Source organism: Trematomus bernacchii, unplaced genomic scaffold (assembly GCF_902827165.1).
Source record: "Trematomus bernacchii unplaced genomic scaffold, fTreBer1.1, whole genome shotgun sequence".
Taxonomy (NCBI): Eukaryota; Metazoa; Chordata; class Actinopteri; order Perciformes; family Nototheniidae; genus Trematomus; species Trematomus bernacchii.
Genome location: NW_022987708.1, coordinates 3,207,408 through 3,230,505, shown reverse-complemented (window position 1 = coordinate 3,230,505; position 23,098 = coordinate 3,207,408). Strand labels below are relative to the sequence as shown.

At 40.8% G+C, this 23,098-nt stretch overlaps 1 protein-coding gene across 6 annotated transcripts in view; it reads left to right on the top strand.

Moving 5' to 3' along the window:
* The window catches only part of ect2 (epithelial cell transforming 2), a 63,776-nt gene that overhangs the window by 2,990 nt on the left and 37,688 nt on the right, over positions 1-23,098 (top strand). For 3 of the 6 annotated variants that reach the window (XM_034140820.1, XM_034140816.1, XM_034140817.1), the window contains 13 exons: positions 3,994-4,086; positions 5,634-5,816; positions 9,507-9,596; positions 10,949-11,056; positions 14,555-14,628; positions 16,118-16,248; positions 16,382-16,497; positions 16,736-16,798; positions 18,615-18,840; positions 19,009-19,176; positions 20,795-20,919; positions 22,557-22,676; positions 22,780-22,848. In XM_034140820.1, the coding sequence (XP_033996711.1) occupies positions 3,994-4,086; positions 5,634-5,816; positions 9,507-9,596; positions 10,949-11,056; positions 14,555-14,628; positions 16,118-16,248; positions 16,382-16,497; positions 16,736-16,798; positions 18,615-18,840; positions 19,009-19,176; positions 20,795-20,919; positions 22,557-22,676; positions 22,780-22,848 (1,566 nt within the window). The remainder of the gene's footprint in view (positions 1-3,993; positions 4,087-5,633; positions 5,817-9,506; positions 9,597-10,948; positions 11,057-14,554; positions 14,629-16,117; positions 16,249-16,381; positions 16,498-16,735; positions 16,799-18,614; positions 18,841-19,008; positions 19,177-20,794; positions 20,920-22,556; positions 22,677-22,779; positions 22,849-23,098) is intronic. The other 3 variants (XM_034140818.1, XM_034140819.1, XM_034140822.1) reach the window with 3 other exon arrangements.

The following is a 23,098-nucleotide window of genomic DNA, read 5'->3' as shown; positions in this document are numbered from 1 at the left end:
CATCTGCTTTCAGCCACTGAAATGAAACATAGTGTTATTCTTAAATCTAAAATGTGAAAACCTTTGTTTTGGATTTTTGATCGGACACAATGCAACACTTTATTGCATAACTTCTGGCTTTTTTAAATGTTGAGGATTTTTCTCTTTTTGTTACTATCTTGTAGACCAAACTATTCATTGTAAAAAATATTTTGTAGATTTAATTGATAGTGAAATTCAATCAATTGCAGCCCCAAAACCAACTCGATTAGAACATTTACCTTATTTTGTTGAAAGTAACCATTCTTATTGCCCTTTTAATAATTCTTATGAACAATATAGCCAGTGACTAATGGACTTTTTGTTTCTGAAAGTCGCCTTTTGCTGCCACAAGAAATCCACAATAGGCCCCTAAATATGTAGTTGCACATTACGGATGGCACTTTTCCAGACCCACATGAAGTTTAATGTCTCGGAGAAAGGAAGGATCTTTTCCCAAGTGATACATCTGGGAAATGACTGTGTTATGTTTGGTTTAACACTTTTACCTAGTCATATATATGTTTTTCTTGCTGCTGCATGCTGAGAGGCATCTGAGTGCCTCAGTTAGTAGTTACCCTTTTTTTTCCTTCAATTCTCAATTCTGTACTTGTTTAGCCTACAAAAGGAACATCTTTATTTTTGAGTTTATGTAAGGGAGAAGTACACACACGTTCTTACAGTCTGTCGCTGTGCCTCACGCACACCTGCCTGTCTGTGGAGATAAGGCATGGTAATACAGGAGTCTGGGTGTAATATTTGACAGCCTGCAGAGCCTCTACACCCTACAGTATTAAAGTGTAGCTTTTGCATTCAAATGAGTGACTTGTGATTTCCGTTAACAGCTGCTAGCTGTTTCTGGTTTGTTTACATCCCAGTCATTCTCTGCTCCCTGACTGCCATATCAGCCCAACAAAGATTATAAGCTCGCTACACAGCTCAGTACACAACCCCACCAAGCTAACAGGGCCTTACATCAACTGTCTCTGTGAGAAAAGAGAGAAGGTTATTTCTTCCAGTTTGCTTAAAATCTTTGCAAAGAATCAGACGAATAAGGCAATTCATTGATATGATCATATAAAAAGGCAGGACACTAACACAGAACTTTGAAAATATAAAGTCAGAAGATGACGTTGTCAGGAAAGTATACATGTAAAAATGTCCCATTGGGGAGGGTTTGGTGTTACCACTGCCTCCCTACTAAAAGGACAGTTGAAATCCGCAAAGCCACTAATGGCGCGTTTCCACTACACGGCCTCGCTCGGTATGGCTAGGCCTCGTTAGGACTGGCTCACTTTATGGCGCATTTCCATTACAGTTTAGGAACTGGGGTAGTATCTATAGTAACGCAGTGTAGGCGGAGCCGTGACGTCATCTTCAATGAGAACCCCAGAAAAACAACACAGCCGTTAGCTGTTAGCACTCAGAGCTCACAGCTCCTCATATATGTTCAGAAACTAGACAAAAGTTAAACAAGTACAAACCACAGACTGCCTGTGTCATGGTGTATACAGTCGCTGCTTTATTTATGTCTGTATAGGCCGTTGTTGTGAGTGTGGACGGTCGGAGCATATACTGCGTTAGCTTAGCCAATCTCCATTTAGACAACACGCATTTTAAAAGGTTTTTCGCCTGCCGTCTGTCTGCAGACTTGACAAAGCATTAATTCATGGTTTTTACTAACCGGTATCAGTATGTTGTTACTTCGGCATCATTTTGAAACGTGTATTACAATTAAATCACGGTCAAATATGTCCATCTTGTTGTAGTTGTAGCCCCCTTGCCAGCGATTCTCTCTCTAGTTTAGCATACTCAGCCCGACTCAGCCCGACTCAGCCTCTGGCCCTAGAACCACGATTTTATGAGGCCAGAAAAACGGTGAATTAGGACCCGCCGGCCGGTACTAGGCCAAGTGGAAACGCAACCAAAGATGGGCCGCTGACGTCACAGCCCTCTTAAACCGTGCTCCGCGCTGTAGTGGAAACGCGCCATTAAGAGGCCAAAATTATCAAACTTACAGTTTCCTAAAAATATGTTTTTACACTTAACGGGGAGGGCACTAGTGTGCCGGGGGGAATTCCAACTCGGCAGTTGAGCTTGGTATGTGAAGATCCCTCGTGGGACCTCCTCTTGGTTCTGGCTGGGCCTCCCCGGGTGCATGTCCTCTGTGGCAGTCTGACAGTTCGCTGCGCTTTCCGGATTTTGCTGCTTTCCAGGGCAAAAGTAAAAGTAAAATTTAAAATGAAGAATTTGAGTAAATGAATTTGTTGCTAATATCGCAAAGGCTTCTTCGCTTCTGATGTCCCTTTCTATTCTTGGTATCTAAAATCTCGCAGCAGGTCTGTCTTGAATCTAAGTCCTGTTTGGTAGGCCTGAAGAATCCTGTGATAGAAAAACCTGTGTGTACTGTGATCTAGGGCTGTGCAATTAATCGTATTTGAATCACAATTACGATTTTGGCCTGCCACAATTACGAAAACAACATAATCGGAAAAAACAATTATTTTGCTTTGCTAGGTTGTGACACTACACTGCAACATATTTGATCTAATTAATTTTGGTCTAATTTATTTGTATTTATCATATTTATATATGTTTAGTAGCTTTGGGAAGTGCGCTCCAAAATATTTGTTGATCTTGTTTATTGGTATTTATTATTTTGATATTATTTATTTAAATGTAAATGATACATTTATTTTATTTATTTTTGTATTGGTTTTTCAGTTGAATTATACGTTCAGGGTAATCAACAGTTAAAAAGATACTGTTCAAATTATTATTTGTATTTGTTTTAAAAGTCAATGAATAATCGTATTTAATAATCGTGATATCAATTATAATTACCCAAATAATCGTGATTATGATTTTTGCCATAATCGCACAGCCCTATTTTCCCGTATGGTTTTAAGCAACAAAAACAAATCCTCTATTGAGGATTTGTGTGCATAAACCATATGAGTGTGTATCCCATTAATGATGGAATTGGCATGGCAAAGTCATGACAAAACGGGTATGCTGCCCACACCTATTGGGTTTTAAGACTCTAAAAACACCATCATGATGGAATATGAACAGTTAATGCTGCGCCTTATGAAACCTAAGCATAGTATAGATGCAGTTGAAAGCAAACCTCTTACCTGCTGCGTTATATTCTAGAAATAGTACATTTGTATTGATGATCAACCTCCCAGTGTTGACATGTTTCCTTGAAACAAACCAAAAGTATACCTGGTCAGGCTGTTGAAACATACAGCATACAACATCCTGTCAGAATGGGGACACTTCCCATGGGGAAAGGTACATGTCTATCACTGCGTGTTTGTGTCTGCCCCAGTAAGCCGCCCAGGTTTCTGTCTTTGAGTAGCGCCATGTGAAGGTGATTTGAAGGCGTGGCGGCGACTTAAGTGCTGCGAGAATGACTTCTCCCCAGGTCTCCCGAGGCTGTCACTTCTGAAGGCTCCCAGCTTAAATCATCTATTTCTCCCTGCTGATCAGCCACACGGCCACAACCAAAGACATCCGCCGACAGCTCCATCAGAGCTCTCTCGATTGCCTGCCTGACCGCCCGCCGCCATCACTCATGCAAGCCACGGAAAAACAGAAGCCCCCCTACCATTCCTTTGCGCCTGTCCTCGTTTTTTCCTCCCCTTCCTCCTCGGGGCTTTGAACTTTTATATACATTTTTAAGAGAAATTCCATCTCCTCCCCAGCCCACCCCCTGTGAGGCTTGATACTCGTTTGAAGTCACTGTCTTAGGACTTTGCAAGGACACGGACCCCACCCTATCTCTTCCACACCGCCTCCTTTCTGAATCCTAAAACCTGGCCATCCTAGCTTTTGTCCGCAAGTCCTGGTTAATTTATATGAATTTGTCCGTGGCTTTCTCTTTTTGTCATTCTCTCTCAACCTTCTGTCCTTTCCCTCCTTTCAAATACCAGTATTTGACATCCACTTCCTGCTGGTTGGTTTTCACAGGCCATCAGAGTAATGGAGGTACCGGTGGTAAAGATAAGAGAAGGGGAGGCAGGAGCCGAGGAGAAAACCATGATAAAATCTCTAGTCAATATGGTACAGTACGCTGTCTGCCTCTCCGTGTTACTGTCTGACACTTTGATGGGGACTGGGATGTGCTGCATGACTCTTAATTCACACTGGGTACTCACTCAATCACCGTGCATGTCCAAATCACTGATATGGAATTAATTGGTGGGTGGATATTAAAATATATGTGATGTAATACTTGATAATGGAGATTTGCACTCAAATGTCAAAGAGAGTTCCTAGGCTTAAGAGTAATATTGAAGTCATTTAAGACAATTTCTTCATTGCATTTGAAAATGGGCAGTTTCCATCTGTTAAAAGTTTCAAGAAGACCCATTTGATGCAAATGTAATTAGAAAGGTAATTAACAAGGTAACTAAAGCTTTGGATTTTTGAGTGTCCTCCTCCGTTAAAATGTGAATTATGTGTGAATTAGCTTCCTCTCTGAGACTGAGTTAAGAAGATTGATAACAATCTCTACTTTACATACCTAAAGTCAGGATGTGGTAACAATTTGTTCCTCTGGCCTTCATCAAGTCTGCAGCTACAGTGTGGTTTGCCAGATACATTTCTGTGTATGAACACATAAAACATACAAAATAAGACATGTTCACTAGCTAGCTGTAGAAGCATTCGTAGGTGTATTTTTTAACATTGGACAGCCATCTGTTTTAACTTGATTCAGATTTTAAGCTAAGCGAGGGTAACATTGGTATCAATCTTCTCATATCACTTTTAGAAATGAAGCTATAAGATGTTTGTACCATAATGCTTAACTATTCTCACAGTTCTCTAAAGGTAGGTGGATCGTAACATTGTAATAACCAATGTAATTCTAACTGTGTGCCACTTCACTTTCTTCTGTGTCACCTACTGGATGTCATTTGTCTTTTATGCAGGTTTCCAGGTATTCACTCCGGCACTTGATTCAAACAGTTCTATTCTGTTTCAAATGAGCGCAATCTCTCCTTTTACAGTGCAGCGTTGATTGTTTTTCTGCAGCACTGAGAATGCTTTGTGTACGGCACAGAGAGAATAGTATGTGCATGTTTCTTTATGTGTAGGAGTGAATGACGAAGTAGAGTATTTTCTACACATATTTTTCTTGATAGTTTCAAGATGTCTGTAATGGTATTGACAGATTATCTGACCTTAGTACATTGTCAGGAAGACACATATTTAACAAAATACAAGGAAAATCTTAATAAAAAAAACAGCTTACTGGCTACAGACTTTCTGCTTCTTGTGATGCAACATATAAAATGGCCTGCACTTCAGTAAAGAACTAGGTCGAATTCAACAGTCTTGAAAAGGTTGTGCAATTTAAGTCTTAGTGCTTAATGATAGTTTAATTCCAGCATAATCAGTTAGTTTCCTCTCTAACGTTTACCAATAACAGGAAAAATGCTTATAATATAAACTAATCAATTACAACCAGCCTCACTAACAAGGCTAACCAACCCTTGATTCACTGCTAATTTGCTGAATAATCGCACACTTCTGTATGTTGCATTACCTTTAGTTGTCCATCGTGAACTGTTCCGGTACTAAATCCTGTGATTCTTCCTATTCAGGACATCAACACCCCTTGCATTATGACAGACAGCATCCAGGAGTTTGCAGATGGAGAGAACACTGATTTTGAGACGGTGTTCGTCCTCACAGACTTTGATTCTCCTGACTACAGCTACCTCTACAAACGGGACAACCGCATCGTCGGGCCTCCTGTCGTGCTGCGCTGCGCTGCAAAGGGGGAAGTAAGTAACTGATTCACCACATATTTATTAGAATCTCTGGGGCATGTTTCACAGACATGTATTCTGGAAGAAATGAATTTCAACAGAATATCTCAAAGTGGCATTTCCCCCCAAAAGCTATGCCTCTTAAACCTTTTCAACCTGAAATTAAGAATACACTGAAATGTACTTCAGTGGAGGAACCACCAGATGGAGGCCTTAGATGAAACCTAAAAAGAACAGGATGCAAAAGATACATCATGGTTTGGAACGGGGTGATGAACAGCTGTCTGTCTGACAGAGACTTTACATTGGATTCTGATGCAGAACATGAACAATAGGTCCTGACTGTAGCTCCTATTAAAATGACCGCACCCTCACATTTGTCAGCAGAAGACAAACTATTATGTTGAATTCACTATTTATGTGTTACACTTTGTTTTTTGTTAAAAACTCGGAGTACCAACTCATCGAGGAGAATAGAATGGTGAGGTGATGATGTATTTTTGAAAAGGACCAGGCAGTGATTATAACAAAGGCTCCCTCAGCTAAGAGCTGAGACAATTGGATTGTTCCTTTTGGATTTTGGAATATTGAAGAAAATAATGTCTTTTGCACGCAGAAGTTTTTTATACTTAAACTTGTTGTTCAGCAGGATAATCTCTACATACAACAGGGATGCAAACTTGTCACCTTTCGGCGAAATTTGCCGTTTTGAATCCAAAATAGGTCGTTTGTGTGATTCATGTAGATCTGCAATAAAAATATTTTTGGGGTATGGGGGGGGGGGGTCTGGGACCCGGAGTAATCTGCGGCCGCGAGCTGTTGTGTGCCATCATGACACGCATGGTGTTATTTTTTTATATATTATAATGAAGCGCGAGCTGTGTGCTCGAGTCTTCCTGCCTGTCGGCTCTGCTCATGGATGTATAATAAGGCTCTGCTGCTCCGGGATGAGGGTCTAGCTTCAGCAGCTACATTACCTACGGGTGCGTTCGTTAATATTAACTGTGCGGTCCGGAGTCACTGTGGCACAGACTGGACCGCTGGTGAACAGCTGTTAGAACGGGCCGTTCAGGTGTTCACCTGTCGGAGCGACAGAGCGTAATGTGCACTGAAAAGTCTTTCTGTCGCAATATTATTTAAGGAATCGTTGAGCTAGCTAACTAGCATACATTGTCACTATCTGCTAACGTTTGCTTTAGCCTTCGTTTTCAAATAGTTTTTTTCATAGGCTATAAACAGAGGTGGTATAAGTATATATCTTGTACTCGAGTAAAAGTAGAAGTACTCAGATCTTGTACTTGAGTAAAAGTAGAAGTACTCAGATCTTGTACTTGAGTAAAAGTAGAAGTACTCAGATCTTGTACTTGAGCAAAAGTAGAAGTACCAGAGTGTAGGAATACTCTGTTACAGTGAAAGTCCTTCATTCAAAAATGTTCCTCAAGTAAAAGTAGAAAAGTATTATCATCAAAATCTAGTTAAAGTAGCGACAGTAAAAGTAGTCATTCTGCAGATTGGTCCATTTCAGAATAATATATATGATATGTTTTATAATGATTGATCATGAAAGTGTTCTCAAAGCTGGTAAAGGTGCAGCTAGTTTGAATGACTTTGTATACTGCAGGGTAGCTTGTGAATTTACTCCAGGTGGAATTAAAGTCTGATTTAACACTTGATTAGATTTCACATCATTCATCCACATCTGTAAAGTAACTACAGGTATTAAATACATGTAGTGGAGTAAAAGTACACCATGTACCTCTGAACTGTAGTGGAGTAGAAGAACAAAGTAGCAACACATTGAAATACTTAAATAAAGTACAAGTATCTCAAAATTGTACCCAAGTATAGTACTTGAGTTTATGAACTTAGTTACTTTACACCACTGCTATACAGATAGAAAGACTAACGCAGCCTACACGCGGCGTGCGTTGCCGCTTGGCGGTGGGCGTGTCTTGAGCTTGGGGAGTTAACGCGACCAACAACCAATCACATGAATCTCCCGTGTCTCCCCCGGGTAAAAAGGCTTTAAAAAGGCTCCTGTGTATGAATCTCACCATAGACATTCATGTCTAAAAAGCGATTTTTAATTAATGTCTATGGTGCTATTTTATACAACATTCCATGCTGGCTAAATACTGTTTATGCCTGCTAGCTGTCCATTCAAACGAAGTACACTGGATATAAACTCCCCAAACAGGCGAAAACCTACCAGTTTCACCCACTGTCTCTGCCACCTCCCTCCATGCCTGGCTCCTCCGGTTTGTATCCCGGTAGGTGAACAGGGACTGAAAGCAGCGGGTGATTCCCTACCGCTACGATTATTTTCTCCTCCATTTTTTGGCATATGAGGAAATGAACTGCGGTCTGGCTCTCCCAGCATACACGCCGTTTGATTGGCTAGCGCTTGTACTGGCAGATTTGCATACGCGGGATTTGATTGGCTGACGCCTCCGCCTCAGCTTCAAAAGTAGAACATTGCTCTACTTTTGCAGCGAGCACCGCGAGAAAAGCTACGCTTTGCTCCCACAATGCAGTTCGGCGAATCGTGACGTCACCCCATTCAAAGTGAATGGGCAGAAGCGTTGAAGCGCCAACGCACGCCGCCGTGTGTAGGGGCCGTAAGCCTTGCACAGAGGCATGAAAATCCATTTTCAAAATGCTCAACAGTGCTGCCAAAATTATAAACTGACTGCTACACAATTAAAATAAATGCTTTTATACATTTCTATTAGATGTGACTCTTTGGCGTTTCTGTTATTAACTGCTTTAGTTGTTCTGACTGCTAAAATCCTCTGTTATTCCTCATTTTAAAGCCGATATTCCGTGGGGTCGGGGGGCTCGGATCCTTGTCACCTTTTTCATACCTGATGAGTTTGCATCCCTGATACAAGCATAAAGGCTATCAGAAGAAGTAAATAGCTATGCTATAAAGGGGTTACATCATGGTGACATGACTTCACGTCACCACCACTAAGCTAAAGGCGGCTAAAGCTGTGCATGGTTAGGTTTAGTCACTTGTAAGCAACCTCTGATTTTAAGACACATAACATCTTTACATTCACAGTGGCATATTTTATGTAATAGAATAAAATATATATTTAAAAAAAAAAATGGGTGTTTGTGTTTACCTTATTTAGCTAATTTAACCATAAACACATACACATTACTAAATTGCTAACTCATTACATGGTTGAAGAATCATTCCTGCACCACTCCATAGCTGAAGGACAGACTACCTCAACCTTAAGCTATTGTTTGCACTGCTAGGATAATCAGAACCCATTCAATGTTATTTATCATGATAAACACACACACACTCATTAACTATTCTCTCTCCACTAACCTCACTGTCACTCATTACTGTACTGTGGGCAAAACTGGTTTTCAAGTCGTGGTGTCAGATTAGCAGCTAAATAAAAGCATATTTATGAAACCGCCAGCACACACACTTATCTCCCTCTTTAACTGCACCTGCGTGTGTTAAACACAACCTGCACACTGACGTATAACTTGAGTTAAATAAACATCTTGTAAAAATCACAAAAGATGCCTTTGCCCTGTGGAAACCCTGCACTTAAACAAACGTTGATGCATCAGTTTGTGATTCCTTTTTTTTCTCTGGCAGCCGTTCTGTTTTAAACAGAACCTATAGTGCTATTTGGGGGTTTTATCTTTTTCACCCCTTTTTTATTTTCTGCCCCGCAGCCTCTACAGTTTTCATGTCGTCCTCTCTACTCCGCCACCATGCTGAACCTGTCGCTGTGTTTCACTGGCTTCAGGAACAAGGAGGAAATTGTGAGTATACTCATTTCAAATGATGCAACTCTTTTTGTTGAGGGATGAAAATGGGATACTTTCTTAATGATCATTCTGCGTGGAAAGATCGGTATTGTGTCATATGCAGCAAAATCCCAAAGAAACCACTGAGGCCATGCAGCTGAGTGTCTGGGTGTCAACAAGACATATTGAACCACATGTGGTTGTTTGACCCCCAGCCATTAAGCAGGGTGTGCAGCCTCTTCCCATTTCTAGGTCGTCAAATAAAGCAGCCCTTTGGGGTCTGCGGATGGAAATGAGCTCAAAGCTAAAATCCGGCATATTTACACTTGAAGCATTATTTGTCTTAAGTGTTCATTAATGTGCATTGTCCCTGTTCAAATAAACGATGAAATGAAAATAAATGTATACACAGGCACAATTCACCGTTTAGCTTCTCTATGATACAAAACAGTGGGGAACAGTTTTCCTACATTGCTGTGTTTTTATGTGCTTTACGGTTTCCACTGTCCTTCTCGTCACTACTGTCTGAAATGATTGGTTTGTCAGTTTGAGATATGGAAGAACAGTGACAGGAACAGGAGTGAAACTAAACTCCAAAACAGATATCCTTTTAGAGTTTGTGTCTGCTAACTAGCACAGCGATACATGACTCAGGTCAGGTGGGGGATCCCATGGGGGTGGGAGAGCTAAGATTGATATAAGGTTATTACAGATAAAATGGAATCCTTGTACACAATTAGTTGCTCTTGTTTCATTTGGACATAAAATACAATGCAACTCAATATTCTAAACTAAGCACAAAAAGTACGGAAATTTGTGTTTGGCAGATTATTTCTTTGTTGTAACAATGCTTCTTGGCAATACATCTTATACCGTTGGGGGGGGCTTTTTATTTCCCTTCTTAAATGGTGCCACATTTGTGAGGAACATGCATTTGTGGGATGAGCAGCAGAGCTGAGTATGTGGGTTGCGCCCATGAAACATTTGCCAAATCTTCTCTGCCAATGCCAAACAGCTTTTCTTTGCTGTTGACTCTTGTTTGGTGAATTGGATGATTGAAGTCTGATAAAACAAGACATATTGGCAATTTACCAATTCATTAATTTAACGAACAGCAGCCTCAGTAGCGTGGGGAAGAACCATAGAAGCCACAACAGCCTCTCTTCCTCATGCTGGTCACACACTGCTGTGGGATGGCATCCCACTCTTCAACCAGCATTTGACGCATTCAGCCAGCGTGGTCGTGTTGGTCACTCTGGCCCTGCTAAAGATGAAAAGTTATAGAAAAAGCCACCAGCAAAGCCAAATGTTTGGTGAATATTGTTTCCCTCCTAGTGCTGAGCTCATGTTTGTTTTCTGTCCTGCAGAAGAACTTGGTGAATCTGGTTCATCACATGGGGGGGACCATCCGGAAAGACTTCAGCACCAAGGTTACTCATCTCATCGCCTACTCCACACATGGAGAGAAATACAGGGTGTGTACATTTTTATTTATTTTCTGTAGTCTAACTTTCTTTTAAATCAGTGGGTATCTCACTTCAATCAGGGATGCAAACTTGTCACCTTTCGGCAAAATTCGCCGTTTTGAATCCAAAAGGTTGTTTCTGTGATTCATGTAGATCTGCAATAAAAAGGGGGGGTCTGGGACCCGGAGTAATCTGCGGCCGTGAGCTGTTATGTGCCATCATGACGCGCATTGGTGTTGTTTTTTTATATATTATAATGAAGCGCGAGCTGTGTGCTCGAGTCTTCCTGTCTGTCGGCTGAACTCTGCTGCTCTGGCATGAGGGTCTAACTTCAGCAGCTACATTACCTACGGTGCGTTCGTTAATATTAACTGTGCGGTCCGGAGTCACTGTGGCACAGACTGGACCGCTGGTGAACAGCTGTTAGAACGGGCCGTTCAGGTGTTCAGAGCAGAGCTCCCTGTCGGAGCGACAGAGCGTAATGTGAACTGAAACGTTTTTCTGTCACAATATTATTTAAAGGGGACCTATCATGCAAAATGCACTTTTGTACGTCTTTTATACATGAATATGTGTCCCCGGTGTTCCAGGGAACTCACCAAGTGTCAGAAAACACAACCCTCTCTATTTTCCTCCATACCCAAATCTCTAAAAAAGGGGCTGCAACGGATCTGATCAAAACTGATCCAGATTTGAACACTGTCCTGACGTCAGGACGGAGGCGCTACGGCTATTGGGCCAACTCTCCACCTATCAGGGGAATGTGGGGTTGGGCCACAGTCCGGCCATTGCCGCACGAAAGCGCTGGAGACGCTGTAGTACATATGCCAGGCAGAGTTCCCGTTAGCCGGTAATTACCGGACTATGACCGGTAAAATATGCTGAAGACCGGCAAATCTAAATCTCTCCGGTCAAAATGTCCGGTCAAAAATAATTTTCCCTTAGCGCAATACCGCATCAGTTGCGCCACTTATGTGACAGACAAGAATAGTATGTGACAGACAAAAGAGTATGTGACAGACAAAAATAGTCAATTCTAATGTCTAACACAAGAAAGAGATGTCCTGTATGGGTTGATTGTGCGTTGATCTGTTGGTAATGCCTCGGGGTTCCGGTGGGAATGTAAACAAATGCATAATGCTGCGCTATACTTTGTGGCCTCACCCGGTTGCATAGCGACGCTTATTGTTTAGGTGTCTTTTAATAAGCAGGTAGTCATATCATTAGCTAGAACTAGCTAGATCTGATCGATATGGACATAAATGCGAGTAAAGTCTAATTTGACGGGAGAGAGAGATCGGCTGCTGCTGACGAGTCGACACGCAGCTCTGCATGATCCCCTGCAGCGGCGAGCGGAGCAAAACACACTTCAGGTTAGAACATCACACGTAGCTATTTGAATTACCTCTCAAACTACCTAAACTAGTTATAGATATGTTTAGTTTTACTGTCGGGTCACTCATTACTGGATCCGCGAGCTGCATGATACTGACGGGCTGTCAGGAGAAGGAGAGAGCGCTCCGTTTATTATTCCCGTGTTTTTGTAAATTACTGTACACTTTTGAATGATGTAGTTAATCTACTATAATTAGTTTGTTTAATATCGAATCATATCAATTTGTTTTAAAGCTCAATAAATAACAAAGAAGACCTTTGACCGGCACTTTTCTCATTTTGTCCGGAAGATTTCAACTTTAACGGACATGTTGACCGGCAAAAAAATATTCTAACGGGAACTCTGATGCCAGGCCTGTAAGTGGCGCTGTAGTCTGCCACAAAAGCAGCGAAGAAGACTTCCCGCCCATAGTTACCATGGTTACCCTTCTGTTTATTCTCCGCTGTGGCTTTTTTTCTCCCTCCCCGAGGCAAGCGTTTGCTCCGCTTCGCGTCGGGCCGAACCACGCCCCTTAACTGTGATATAATGGCCATATACCATGGCCTGTCGTGAGCTATTGCTTAATTATATAGGTATGGCCCTACAATATATATCATTTAAATATAGCATGATAGGTCCACTTTAAGGAATCGTTGAGCTAGCTAACTAGCATACATTGTCACTATCTGCTAACGTTAGCTTTAATTTTCGTTTTCTAATAGTTTTTTCATAGATTATAAACAGAGGTGGCATAAGTATAGATCTTGTACTTAAAAGTAGATGTACTCAGGTCTTGTACTTGAATAAAAGTAAAAGTACCAGAGTGTAGGAAAAGAGCCGTTTTTTTTAAGGGGGCGGGGTTAATAGGTTTATCTACGAAATAATCACCATGATAATGATTGACTGTATTGCCAGCAATCTACTTTTTCTCACAGAAAAATGTATAACTTGCTACATCTCCCAGCCAGCCAAACTACTACTCAAGCAGCATGCGTTATGCTATCATCTACGGCAAATGTGCAATCAGGAAAGCAAGTTCCCGTAAAGGCGAGTGGATTTATGGCAGGCAGTGAACCATTGATAAAAAGAACAGCTCTCACCAAGTACGACTCGGTTCCCTGCGTTCGTACCAAAGAGCCGTTCAAAAGAATCGGATCGTTCGCGAACGTAACATCACTAGCAGCTAGTTTGAATGACTTTGTATACTGCAGGGTAGCTTGTGAATTTACTCCAGGTGGAACTAAAGTCTGATTTAAGAGTTTATTATATTTCACATCATTCATCCAAATCTGTAAAGTAACTACAGGTATTAAATACATGTAGTGGAGTAGAAGTACACCATTTACCTCTGAATTGTAGAGGAGAAGAAGAACAAAGTAGCAAAACATTGAAATACTTAAGTAAAGTACAAGTATCTCAAAATTGTACCCAAGTATAGTACTTGTTGAGTTTATGAACTTAGTTACTTTACACCACTGGCTATACAGATAGAAAGACTAAGCCTTGCACAGAGGCATGAAAATACATTTTCAAAATACTCAACAGTGCTGCCAAAATTATAAACTGACTGCTACACAATTCAAATAAATGCTTTTATACATTTCTATTAGATGTGACTCTTTGGCATTTCTGTTATTAACTGCTTTAGTTGTTCTGACTGCTAAAATCCTCTGTTATTCCTCATTTTAAAGCCGATATTCCGAGCTATATCTCTTAGTTTCTGCACCTTATTTTTCTCAGATTTTCTTTGGCTCGGATCCTTGTCTCCTTTTTCATACCTGATGAGTTTGCATCCCTGTCAATACAACTGCACTTGTTCAAGCACAACGAGACAAAATGTAGTAAGAAGTTCCCAGTTTTATCCAATGGAGCCTCAAACTTTGTTTGGTATTACACCTGAATTGAAAGTGGTTTGTCCCCGTCAGATTTGTTTTAGACACACCGATCAGAAGTAATGCAAACAGACTAGGGAAATTGTTGTATTGAGAGTGTGACAGGGGAACTAGGAGAGCTTATACTGATACAATTGTACGTTGATATATTTCATGCCTCTCTTTTCTTTCTGTTATCATCTCCTGGTTGCACATTTACTCGTCTGCGTCTTCACTATGTCTTGTTCCCTCCTCTCTCAGCTGGCAGTGTGCATGGGGACGCCGATTCTCACTCCATCATGGATTCATAAAGCCTGGGAGAGAAGAGAAGACGTGTAAGTGAAGAAAAGGAAGGAAGGCTATCGGAGCTGCTCTCCTTTACAACAATATCTACATAATGCAGGGGAAAGTGTGAATGAGAAAAGTTATTTGGTTAGCTTCTCATTTGTGTATCCTGTGGCAAAGGCATGCCAAAGTGAAACATATCTATTGTTTACTTTATGTTCTCTCTGCCAGCCAGTATTTGAGCACAGGGAAATATTAGATCCCCAGTTTTCTTTTTGTGGTTTATTTTCTCTTCTTTTTTTGTTTAACATATGAAAAAGTCAACTGCTGATGCACAACACTTTGTAAACCATACAAATTAGGTGTGCTGAATGATGAAGCCAAGTCCCACATACATTTGAGGAAAGGGGGTTGAATAATATGAATGATAATTGATTTTTATTAGCACAGCTAACCAGAGTTTCCGTTAGAATTTATTTTTGCCGGTCAAGATGTCCGTTAAAGTTTAAATCTTCCGGACAAAATGAGAAAAGTGCCGGTCAAAGGTCTTCTTTGTTATTTATTGAGCTTTAAAACAAATTGATAACGACTCGATATTTAACAAACTAATTATAGTAGATTAAATATATTATTCAAAAGTGTACAGTAATTTACAATAACGCGGGAATAATAAACGGAGCGCTCTCTCCCTCTCCTGACAGCCCGTCAGTATCATGCAGCTCGCTGATCCAGTAATGAGTGACCCGACAGTAAAACTAAACATATCTATAACTAGTTTAGGTAGTTTGAGAGGTTTTGAATAGCTAAGTGTAATTTTCTAACCTGAAGTGTGTGTTTTGCTCCGTTCACCGCTGCAGGTGATCCGCTAGAGCTGCGTGTCTCCGTCAGCAGCAGCTGATCCTGATCTCTCTCTCCCGTCAGATTAGACTTCACTCGCGTTTATTATTCTTGTCTGTCACAAACTATTCTTGTCTGTTACATAAGTGGCGCAACTGATGCGGTATTGTGCTAAGGGGAAATTATTTTGACCGAAGAGATTTAGATTTGCCGGTCTTCAGCATATTTTACCGGTCAAAGTCCGGTAATTACCGGCTAACGGAAACTCTGCAGCTAACAACCCCTAAACACTTTAATGGCATGTGTTGTGCTGTGTGTATATACTCTTGCTCATGCCCAAAAATCTGACTCTTGGAGGAAAAAGAAGACGATTTTAAGCAGTAGTTGATCGTGGTACTATTAAATAAACTTATATATTAATTAAACCTTACAGTTTAAAGAGCTTCATTATTGGTGTTAAAAATGAATCTTAAATCCAGAAAAAGCAGTGCTCTTGGGAATCTGAGAGGCCTCAACAGTCATTCTGCTGTCTCATCATGTATGTGTATGTAAGCCTTTCAGGAGCTTTAGGGGGTGAACAAATCCTGATGTATTCAACGATGTAGAATCAATTATGTTTAATGTACCTAATCTAAAACAAAATTTCAGAAATGATGACATGTTATTAATTGTAACCTTGTCTTTCTCCCTTCATGTGTTCAGGCTCTTCCATGCAGGAGAAGAGGAGTTTCGAACAGAGTTCAAAGTGCCTCCCTTCCAGGACTGCATCCTCAGTTTCCTGGGTTTCTTAGATGAAGATAAGGCCAACATGGAGGAGAGGACTCTCAAACATGGTCAGTGTCATTAAACCTGTGCAGCAGTGAATATACACATTGTTTCATACAATGCAAACACTTGTATTGTACAATTGTGTTTTGCACATGAACATGTATTTTCATCATCATATCCCTTTTCTCTGTCTCCAAGGTGGCACTTATCTTGAGGTTGGAGACGAGCGCTGTACACACATGGTAGTGGAGGAAAACGCAGTAAAGGAGCTGCCATTTCCTCCCTCCAGTAAACTCTTTGTGGTCAAACAGGAGGTAGGTTTTTTTGTTTTTTGTTTAAGAGTGAAGTTTAACACCTGATACTACTTTAGCACCATTTTGACAAAACAGGGTATTGCCTTGAGTTCTAAATGATCGTTTTAATGTATTTCCCTATTTCAGTAAATAATGTGAGCCATGGTAGCATGGTGGATTGGGTGAGGTTATTTCAAAGGAAGTTGTGGTCCTTATAAAACCAGAGTTTTTTTGTTTTGTTTTCTCCCTTCTGTGTTAGTGGTTCTGGGGAAGCATACAGATGGACGCTCGGGCCGGAGAGTCCATGTACCTCTACGAGAAGGTGAGTGCATTATCGCTAGGGGTTGGGTATATGACTGAAATTTAGATTCACATTCCTTTTTTTGTTGTGTTTTTTGCGCAGTACTTTATCACGGTATTACAAAATAAAAAAAATGATTTACATGATTTTGCCTTATTTCATTCTATGCGGTATGTATGGGAAAATATCTTAAGAAAAATAGAAAGAAATAAAACGTTGTGTTATTGACTCCTAAAAGCAATACAAATAATGTGTATACCTTTTTTGAGAAATACCCTGCCCCATAATGTAGTTATATAGTATATGCATATCTTTTCAGATTTAACAGCCATGCTTTCATTTTGAGGTTGTGAATGAACTCTGTTGCTAAGCAACCGCAATATGAACAAATGTTTTTTTTCACAATGGTTTTTATTTATTTCAAATGTTTAAAAGCTCTAAAGTAAAGGGTGCCACATCATTTGTGATCCGACAAGCCAAACTAATAAGGACATTATTCTATATTAACATCTTTAACCTGTTAAAGAAACAGAAAGCTGTCCTAAAACTTTACGTCTCAATCATAGAATATCTAGAGATTTGGCGTGCTGACCTTTTCCCACCATAATTCATAGTAGGGATGCTCCGATCGATATCGGCCGATACTCACTTTCTGCCGATCGATTGGTGCTCTCTAAAAATGCCGATCGCGAGAGCCGATCGCATGACGTAAAATGATGACACTTTTCTCTGTGCGCGGCAAAACAAGCTCGCCAAAATGGCTTCACCAGTCTGGCAGTATTTTAAGGTGTCCGAAAAAGACAATAAAATAGCGGTATGCAACGTGTGTGTGAAGCAGAAATCCTGCAGCTCCGCCCGCTGTGACGGAGCGGTGAGCGGAGCAAAACACACAAGAGTTAGACCTAACACACTTAGCTATTTTATCTACCTCTGGAACAAGCTAAACTAGTTATACATATATTTATTCTTCACTGTCGGGTCGCTCATTACTGGATCAGTGAGATGCATGAGATACTGACGGGCTGTCAGGAGAGAGAGAGAGGCGGAGAGAGGAAAAGAGAGCGCTTCCGCTCATTTCTCCCGTGTTATTATCCAAGGTTAATGTAAACTTGAATAATGTACTTCATTTGAATGTAATAATTATGTTGGTTGTTGTTTGTGGAAGCTCCAGTGAATGAGCCCCATTAACTGAGTTTTAAACATCACTTTAAATGGAAGATCCCCATAGGCCCCTTCCACTCGATCGGATCGGTGATCGGCCCCAACATTGTCGATCGGAGCATCCCTAATTAATAGAATTCTTGTTAAATCAGACAGCAAACATGATCTGTGGAGAGCTGGCAGTAGCAACGCAGTCTGTGTGGAAACAACACATCACATGTTTTATACTGCCTGTACATAACCGAGACAATGGTACCTGTTTATATGAAACATAGTTTATTGAGAGCTGTGGCAAGTAGATTGTATGTGTGTGTGTGTGTTTGTTTTATCACCGTAACGACAGTAGTGCAAAATCCGGCCACCTCTATTTATGGGTATTGTTACTAAATGAATATTATTTCAAGCCAAATGTATAAACACTCACCTTATGCGAACGGCAAAAGGAGTATCTCTCTTTATCTCAATGTATAAGAATTGGACTACAGCATTACACAACCATGAATCAAGGTTTATACATAAAATTAAAAAAAAGATATATATTCTCTATTTGCCTTCCTCACAGATAACTGTTTAAGAGTTTCTGATTCAGGTTTCATCATCATCTTCAAGAGATTCTCCGTGTATTCATGTTGCTTCTCCTTTTCACTCTCTCTCTCTATTTTGCCGCTGCGATCAGAACGACAGCCCGGCCATGAAGAAGGCCGTGTCTCTGCTGTCCCTCACCACCCCCAACAGCAACCGCAAGCGCCGGCGTCTCAGGGACACGCTGGCTCAGCTCACCAAGGAGACGGAGATCTCTCCCTTCCCCCCCCCACGCAAGAGACCCTCAGCAGAGCACTCCCTGTCCATGGGCTCTCTGCTGGACATCTCCAACACCCCCGACACCTGCAAGGCCTTGGCAGGTAACAGAGAAATGACGGTTGACTATAAAACACCTTCTCCATCCGTCCCTTAATCCCTTTTATTTTTTCAGTGACAGTTACACCATTTCTTGTATGTATTAAAAGCAAAATAACTGAGAATATAGTTTTAAGGAAAGCAGTAACAAGATCGACTAATCTCTATTTCAGAAGACAGAGTAGGGAACAGTTCAGAGAGCAATCCTGTTGCCAGGAATAAGATGAGAAGGAGGAGAACCAGGGAAAGAAGGAGTAGGACAGACAGGGAAGAGAGGAAGAGGAGGTCCTACCTGGGGACTCTTCAACAACAAGAAGAGGAGCAGCAGACAGGAACCTCAGGTCAGGCTTTGCTTCAGGATGACATGTATTGATCGTCAGAAGAGAGTCCAACTCAAAGCTAATATGAAGTACCCCGGCCAGCTGAGAGTAATGGAGTACCAACATGAACAGGGACGTGTGCAGTGTCACCTGACCTTACATTAGGGCTGCAACAAACGACTAATTTGATAATCGAAAAAAGGCACAAAAAGAAAAAGGGTTTCCATTTATTTTATTCAGAAAACTGCATTTCCAAATTGACAACATCAACACACAAAAACAACCCAAATGTAGGCCATATAACAGCTTGTTTTGAACAAAAAAGATGTCTCTTTAGGTTGCTCGAACAAAAACAATGTTCTTTCAAATGATCAACAATGATAACTAACCCAACAGTTTTTTTTTTTTTTTTTAAATGCTTTAATGGACTGAGTGAGTGCTAACAGCTAACGGCTGATGTTGTTTTTCTGTGGTTCTCATTGAAGATGACGTCACGGCTCCGCCTACACTGCGTTACTATAGTTACTGCCCCAGCTACTAAACTGTAGTGGAAACGCAGCATAAAGTGAGCCAGTCCTAACGAGGCCGAGCGAGGCCCTGTAGTGGAAATGCACCATAAGTTAACTATCTAAACACTCAGAGAGTCCTTTACCTCACCTGAGCTGAGGTTATCCCGAGCTTGAATGACACACAGAGACCAATCAAGGGCTTTGATTTATGATCTGTATGACAGTGGCCATGGCAGCAGGCCACATCATGTAGACAGCCAGTCACCCAAAATATCCTCAGGCCAGCAGGCCACTTAACAGACCAGGCCATCGGGAAACCCCCCGGTCCTCCCGATGGCCAGTCCGGGACTGGGTACAGGAGGCGTAGAGCGAGGGATCATTGTCCACAAGTTAATCGATCGCAGATGGCGTTGTGGTCGCGGACGGAAAAAAACAAAAACCTAAATGGGTCGTGAAATATACTTGGGCGGCCGTTAATATACCTGGGCGGCCCGCCCAAGTAAAGTATATGTGTGGGAAACCCTGCAGTTGGACTGTTAAAATGGCTTTGTATAAGCGAGAATCTGCCTCACAATATGTATACAAAGTTTTACAATTCAATGTATGATTAAATAAACAAAACAGAACCTAACTTTTAGAAAAGTCATCGTATAAAAAAACCTAAGCAAACCAAACTTGTATAAATAATAAATGAATTAAAACAATATTGATATTTGCATACACCCCTAATGTTATAAGTGACCCTATGATCATACTCATTACAAGTCCAATGAAAGTCCTGTCATAAAAAAGTGCACGATTCATCAAATCTAAAGTCCACTTGACCTCAATAAATCCCTTAAAGGATTTGAAAGGATGTTGAACCCCCACCCTACTGCATTGCATGTTATTCAGTAGCCAGATGACCACATCCCAGTTTACTGTGCCTTCATACTGTGTGGCCCATTGTGCGAACTACAGACATAACCCTTTTAAATTCTAAATGAAAATTGATTACAATTTGTTATTTAGATTCAGCCCACGTTTCATTCCAATTGCTTAAAAAGAAACATTGGAACATGCAGTGTCTGCCCTTGCATCAGTGCAGTATTAACAACTAGTCTTCCTCCCCCGCTGTCTTTTTCCTCCAGAAAGCTTAAAGCCTTCCAAGAGTTCCACTCCGGTTGTTTCCAAGCAGTCAGCCAGGTGGCAGGTCTCCAAGGAGCTCTACCAGACTGAGAGCAACTATGTGGAGATTTTAAACACCATCCTACAGGTAACTGTGTATGTGTTCACACAATGTGGGCAATTTTAACACTCACTCACAGGTGGGCCAGTCGGTTGCCACTGACAACAGTTTGAGACTAAGCTACCATTATTAAAGGTGTGCGTGTTTGCATGCCCTCACTTGGCCTGTTTTATCAGTTATTCCCAGCAGACAGCTGCCTAGTGAGGGATAAAAAACCCTGCCTGACCATTTCTTTCTCTTCACTACAAATGAAAGTGTTTTTTCTTCATTATCTTTCTTGAACTTCCCTTTCATTTAGCCTTTCTACACTCACTCCCTTTCTGCCTCACACATCTATGGTGCATGTTTTTCCATCTCCCTCTCTTGTCACCTGTCTTGTGTTTTTGTTGTTTTTTGACTAGCTTTAACTGTTCTTTACTCACAAAAGGCCGCCTGATTTTAACTTTATCTTGGGATATACGGTTAAGGTCTTATGGAATTATCTGGCATGAATACAAAAAAGGAACACACCAAATGGTGAGGCAGCAGATAATATAGGCCCATGTTAATAAGACAGCAACCTGCCAATTTAGATTGCATTTTTCATCTGAACACAACAGAAACAAAGGTAGACTGCCAATGTGTGTATGGCCTTAACATTGTACAGTGTATTGAGAGCCAAATCCTGTTTTTTCCTTCATAAATAAAAGTGTATTTATTTAATCCTGGGACATTTATTGTTTTTCACAGAATATGAAAAGTGCATAAAATATTAAAGGTTATACTGTATAGGACCCCAAATGACCCAGAGTAGGGTTATACCAAGCCACCAAATGTCATCGTCTCCCAACTGGCGCATCATGCCTGTAGCACCAATAAAAGAACATTAAAACGAACATGTCATTTTACACTTTAGTTCTGCAATTTCCCATCTTGTCTTAAATACACACTGTCTTCTGTAATGTAAAGTCCTTTTGTTCAGAGCTTATGGCGTGTCCACTTGGACTCATTACTCATACTGACACACATGTCCCAGCCCCAGAGAAATACAACACATCCCTACCCTATGACATCTTGTCATGCCCCTGGCCCGGTCTCTGTTGCTATGCACCAGGCAGACCTGTAAAGACCTCTGCCCTATAGTTTCACTGTCTCAGTGTGACTTTGTTGTAGGAGTGGGTTTGAGCACAATTTTAGGAACTCAGTTACAGTTAAATCCAGCTGCTTATTTTTCAACTGTCAAGAATGCAATGTCAAATGTACATCCTATATTTAAGCAAATGGATGATACTAAGCCACTACACAGTAACCATCCTGTCTTAACATAGTGATAAAACAGCATCTGTTCTTCTATAATTGTGACATCTTGAGGTCCTGTTACAGTCTTATTTCAGTCAGTTATTTGTTCATGGGCTCTTTGTGGCAACTAAAAAAGAGACAATGTGCCTTTTCCCCCTTATTTTTCACACTTACTGAATGAGAGTATTGAAACTGAAGTCAGTTGCTAACCTGTTGTTGACTGACAGAATCAAGACATGCTACATCATGTAAAGATAGAAATATGAAAATACTGCAAGTAGAAAATATGGATGTGTATCTTAACTCTCAGAACATGTGTTATTATTTATGCTTTACTGCAGTTTTAATGTGTCTGCACTTCTCTCATGTCTGTTTTTTATTTGCAGCTTTTCAAGATTCCATTGGAAAAAGAGGAGCAGGTGGGCGGACCCATCCTGGCTCAGGAGGAAATGAAGACGATATTTGGCAGCATCCCAGAAATCCACGATGTTCACACTAGAATAAAGGTAATGTGACTCAACTCATACACATTTCAAACAAAAGATTGTGATGGTTTTAATCTTGAAGAGGCACTGTTGACCTAATTATTTCTCTGTGTTTATTCATAAGGGTGACCTGGAGGATCTGCTGACAGACTGGTCAGATGACAAGAGTGTAGGAGACATCATTCTCAAATATGTGAGTACTAACACAGTTTGCAAATATTGTTCTTTGCATATTTGCATGTTTATACAACAAAGTACATACACATAGTCATTTCTGAAGTTTCACACTCATCTGTAGGAATCTTTATAATAAATGAAGCTCCTTTGTTGAAATAGAATCAGTTTAAATGTGAGGTCACATCATCCATCAAACTAAATATTAACACGCATAAACAAATAAAAAGGAGTTTGAAGCCATTGATTGGTCAGTGTCTACCTGAGGA